Source organism: Poromitra crassiceps (assembly GCF_964638095.1).
Source record: "Poromitra crassiceps genome assembly, chromosome: 11".
NCBI classification, from domain to species: domain Eukaryota; kingdom Metazoa; phylum Chordata; class Actinopteri; order Beryciformes; family Melamphaidae; genus Poromitra; species Poromitra crassiceps.
The window spans coordinates 41,317,127-41,322,126 of NC_139643.1; the positions used below are offsets into that span (position 1 = coordinate 41,317,127).

The 5,000-nt window shown below is 43.7% G+C and overlaps 1 protein-coding gene across 1 annotated transcript in view; it reads left to right on the plus strand.

Annotated features, from left to right (window-relative positions):
• Window positions 1–5,000, plus strand: part of jarid2b (jumonji and AT-rich interaction domain containing 2b) — a 163,296-nt gene that overhangs the window by 120,720 nt on the left and 37,576 nt on the right. Inside the window, exon 5 of the mRNA XM_083646949.1 lies at window positions 4,506–4,727. Coding sequence (XP_083503075.1) covers window positions 4,506–4,727 — 222 coding nt within the window. The remainder of the gene's footprint in view (window positions 1–4,505; window positions 4,728–5,000) is intronic.

Sequence of the window (5,000 nt, forward strand, 5' to 3'; positions counted from 1 at the left end):
AGGTGCGTGTGTGTGTGTGTGTGTGTGTGTGTGTGTGTGGCTCTGTGTGTCCGCTGGTGTGTGTGTGTGTGTGTGTCTTTAGGTGTGTGTGTGTGTGTGTGTGTGTGTGTGTGTGTGTGTGTGTGTGGCTCTGTGTGTCCGCTGGTGTGTGTGTGTGTGTGTGTGTGTGTGAGGCACAGATGCCGTCAGCCAATCCTAGGCCTACTACTATTTAAAAGCCGGAAATAGCTACAAAGTGGCGCCGTCGCGTTGTGTTCAACCGCTTCCAACTGTCTGCATCCCACTTGAGATGCTGCAGGTCAAGAAGCCCAAATGTAAACACACCCTGGGACCCCGTGTGGGTTTCTTACTCTGGCCATATGTGGTCTGAAGATCTAGTACAGAAACATGGCCTGACCGCTTGGGATACCATGTGTTATTTAAAGCCACATTTGGCCGTGGTAGTAGAACATTCTAGAGTTGTTCGCCTGCAGACTTCCATCAGACGTTATAGAGCAGTCAAGCCTCCAACATGAAAACCTCCAACATGAACTGTTATGTGGATCCGCTGTCACCACGGGCAGTCAGCCTTCTTCTCTCCAGCTCTCAGCGGAGGTAATTAGAAACCGGCAGAGTTGCTGTGTGAAAAGTCTGATCCAAGACTCAGCAAGAGATATGATTACCAGGGTCCATTCTGTGGTGTTTTGCAGGTGGTTTTAGTCGAAGTAAGATGTGATAAAAGTGAGTGGGAATAACCACAGCGAGAACCACGGCTCCGCCGCTCCCCAGGATTGGACAAATAAAAATCAAATTGAATTTAGCTCTAAAGCTGTAGCATATTTGGAATGGATTTAAAAAAAAATCTGAAGGAATAATGACTCGCATATGCTTCGAATACATTTTTAATCTCGCCACAAAGGCAGAAAGTATCAAATCAGCACGATCTAACGAGGTGATTTCCTTTGTTAGTCGGGGAAGAAGAGGAATGTTCTAGCTTCAGTGCTCCAGTTTCCCCTTTGGGACTCTTGGACTAAAGAAACTTACTTCTCAGAAGATGTAGATCCTCCCCCACAATGAGCTAGTTGGTTAAATATAAGCTCTAGCACACACATGTATGATTTGTATAGTGATTCAGGGCTGTGTTTCATGTGGAAGGCTACACTATTCAACAAGGCACTTTAAAACACCATGTGTTTCTGTGAGGTACTGGTCACCACCAGTTTAGCCTTGCATCATGTATCTTCTCCATTGTTGGCAGGAAAGCCTATATAGGCTTAGTCAGGGTGTCATTAAAGTATTGAGTGTGTCCACAGATACATACACGCACACGCACACACACCCGCGCACGCACACACACACACACACACACACACACACACACACACACACACACACACATACACACACACACACACACACACACACACAGATACACACACACACACACACACACACACACACACACACACACACACACACACACACGTTTAGTGTATCCAAGCCAAGCTCTCGAGTCTATTGTGTCATGATGCTATAAATGTGTGTGTTTGTGTGTGTGTGTCACATAGCTCAGATAACAATCTAATTGATGACACACGGCCGGTAACTTGAACCAATTATCCAGCACACATAGCAGAATAGCCTCACTTCATTCTCACCAATGACTTAATGAATGAGCGCATTCTAGTCCACCTAAAAGCTCTTGTCCAGCCACGCGCCTCCATCACACACGTACCTCTAGTTTTCGGTGCACTTTATGAAGTTCTTTTTGTGGCTAAGTTCTGGATTGTTCTGATCATGCGTAAGCCACGTCCAGTGAGAAAGTACATTACTAACTGCTCTCATAATTGTGCCGTCTCTCTATTTTAATTAAACTGGCTTATAATGTAGTGAATGTGCAACATCTGACGGATCTATTCTTCTAAAAAAAAAAGTATCTTGATTGAATAATTTGCTTAACTAATTTATTATTTCACCTCTTTTAATTTGAGGTTACTCTCGGTGGCTTAGTGCAGGCCCGTTGAATTCTGACCTCCCTATCCTAATAATATGATAATGACAGTATCATGCATTTGTCCCCAGTATTGCTCTTTAAACAGCATGTCCCCTGAAAGCGTCATAAAAGCCACAGTAGCTGAATATGCCACGCAATGGATTTAATCATAAATGACTCACAACTTGGTCAAATCTACCGTTTCCCCATTCATAAACATGGAGATTTAATCAAAGCTTTGAGAGGGTTCCATAGCCACACATTACCATGAATCCCATCATTCATAAATCAACCATTCACAGACGTCGTATAAAGTCAGAAGTGCTTTTAGAGATTTAAAACTTAGCGGTCCTCTTTTATGGCCTCTTCTAGTCACTGCAGCTCACCACCTGTTGCAAATGAGTATTGCATCCGTTTGTAATGTGTTGTGTCTTTGACAGCCTCTCCCACACACAATTAAAGTGCTCTATTGGCTGAGTGTTTGATTTGAAGCACAGATCAATGTGTTGCACAACTGGTCAGACTGTTTTCTTCTTGTGCCATTTCTGATCAGCTTGTTGCAGAGACGCCTTTTATGACCTTCCTTCAGGCATGATGTGGCAAAATGAAAAATATCCTAAGTGATTTATGACTGCGTCTTTGTATATGGTTTCATATTTCAAGCCAAACATGTCAATGCCAGTTGCTGCTGCTTCACTCTCTCTCTCTAAGCCCGCCTTCGTTTTTTTTTTTTATATTCCTGCATGCGTATGACTGGACCAGCTGTTTGCACACTGATTTACGAGTGCAACATTATGAGATTTAATAACATAGCTTTGGGCTTTACAACCCTTTATGGGAGTGTGTGTGTGTGTGTGTGTGTGTGTGTGTGTGTGTGTGTGTGTGTGTGTGTGTGTGTGTGTGTGTGTGTGTGTGTGTGTGTGTGTGTGTGTGTGTGTGTGTGTGTTCGTTCGTGTGCGCGCATGTCCATTTAGCTAACTGAGGTAACATTATAGGCTATCCACTGCCAAACATCATTCACCCTCTTCCAGCACTTATTCAGCTAGATTTTGCCAAGATGACAATGAAAGTGAGCGAGAGTGACAGAAAAAGGAAAGAGAAAGGACTCAAGAGAGAGCGTCAGTTTTCTTTTCCAACAGGGCCAGAGATTGACAGTAATCCTGTTTGGAAGAGGGAAAGCAACAGATTTAGGATTATCTCCTCAGCGACTGAGAGACACTTTGCTCTCTAAAGTAGCTCTTTTTACAGAGTTGGATATTTCAGCACATGTACAGTGTATGTCTCAATAAAACTGTCAACATTAAGCATATCTGGAAAGATCGTCTGAGTTACGTATTCACAATACCATTCAGTTCTCTCTATCAGACTAGGTTGCTTATTCATACTTATATTAATAATAATATAACTGCTAATAATAGTAATAATAATAATTAATAATATTAATTACCGTAGTAGTAGTAGTAGTAGTATATTATTGCTATTAAGATTATTATTATTATTAATAATAATAATAATAATAATAATAATAATAACTATATATTCTATACCCAAACACAATTACAAGTGCTTTAGAAAGGAAAGACTAAAAACAAAAGCTAAAATTGGACAAAAAGGAAAAAACAATGTAGCACAGATCGATCATAACAGCAACACAAAAATAACTGTCACCACATAAAAGCAAGTTTATACAAGTGAGTTTTAAGAAATGATTTCAAAGATGGAGATGTAGCCAGATGTCAAAGTGTGCGAGCCCTGAAGCAAAAGGCCTGCTCATTGTGCCTACTTAAAGTGGCAGTACACTATCAACTGTAATGCTGTACAAGACAAACTGTCATTGCTTTCATATTGTGTGTGTGTGTGTGTGTGTGTGTGTGTGTGTGTGTGTGTGTGTGTGTGTGTGTGTGTGTGTGTGTGTGTTTTAGTGCCTGAGTGCACGCAGCAATGGCTGCTCTTTGTGCCAAGTATTTGACAAAGCATCAATGGGCCCCCAGCTGGGATAATAACAAATGATAAGCACTAATACAAACGGCATTATTCGCCAGCCCTTCAGCGATGTCTATTTTTACATTCATATTTCACCACCGCCATGTTGAAGTTGAGTCTATGATTAGAATAAAAAAAGACTGACATTGTTTTTCTTTTACTGCACAGCTAGAGGTTTCAAAGATAAGGCAGATTACATTTTAATAGGGGAAAGCTGTGGAGATACATTACTCTTCTTGATTCTGCACTTAGAGTCCATTAGTTAGTTCTTTATGCTCATGTGAATTGGTTGTTGATTTATTTTTATTTTGTATGATTATTTTTGGAGGCATTTTCGCCTTTATTGGATAGATCAGTAGATAAACAGGAATGTTGGGGAGAGAGAGAGGGGATGACGTGGCAAAGGACGACGGGTCGGATTCGAACCCGGGTCGGCCACACGAAGGACTAAGCCTTAGAGGTACGCGCTCTACCAGGTGTGCCGGGACACCCCTCTAGTTGTTAATTTCTCTTTCTCCCCTCCCCCCCCCCCTCCCCCCTCTCCCCGCAGGTTCGTCAGCCCTGCCCAATAACATGGCTTACTTCGGGAGCTCCCAGGAGGAGGAGGACCTGGACGAGGAGGACGAGGAGGAAGAGGAGGAGGTGAGGAGCGGCGGCGCGGTGCGAGCCCAGGGCGGCGGGAGCAGCAGCCAGGTCGCCTCCGCCTCGTCCTCCTGCACCTCTACGCCCCGCAAGGGCAAGCTCCCCGCACGCACCCCCCTCAACGGCCACGGTAAGCCCCCCCCCGCACGCACCCCCCTCAACGGCCACGGTTAGTCTGAGACCACCACCTCAAACACATCTGCCCCACCCAAATGCTCTAAATACAGAAGCACGCTCACTGTGGAAATAGACAGAGACGTCTGTGTCTGTTAGTTGGCACACAGACTCGCACACACAGTTACACTTCAGTCATGTTTAAAATGATCCACATCAATCACTAAAACACTCGCACACAAAGGGCTGAAAGTCATCGCACATCTCAAGTGTCTCCCTCGTTGCTCAG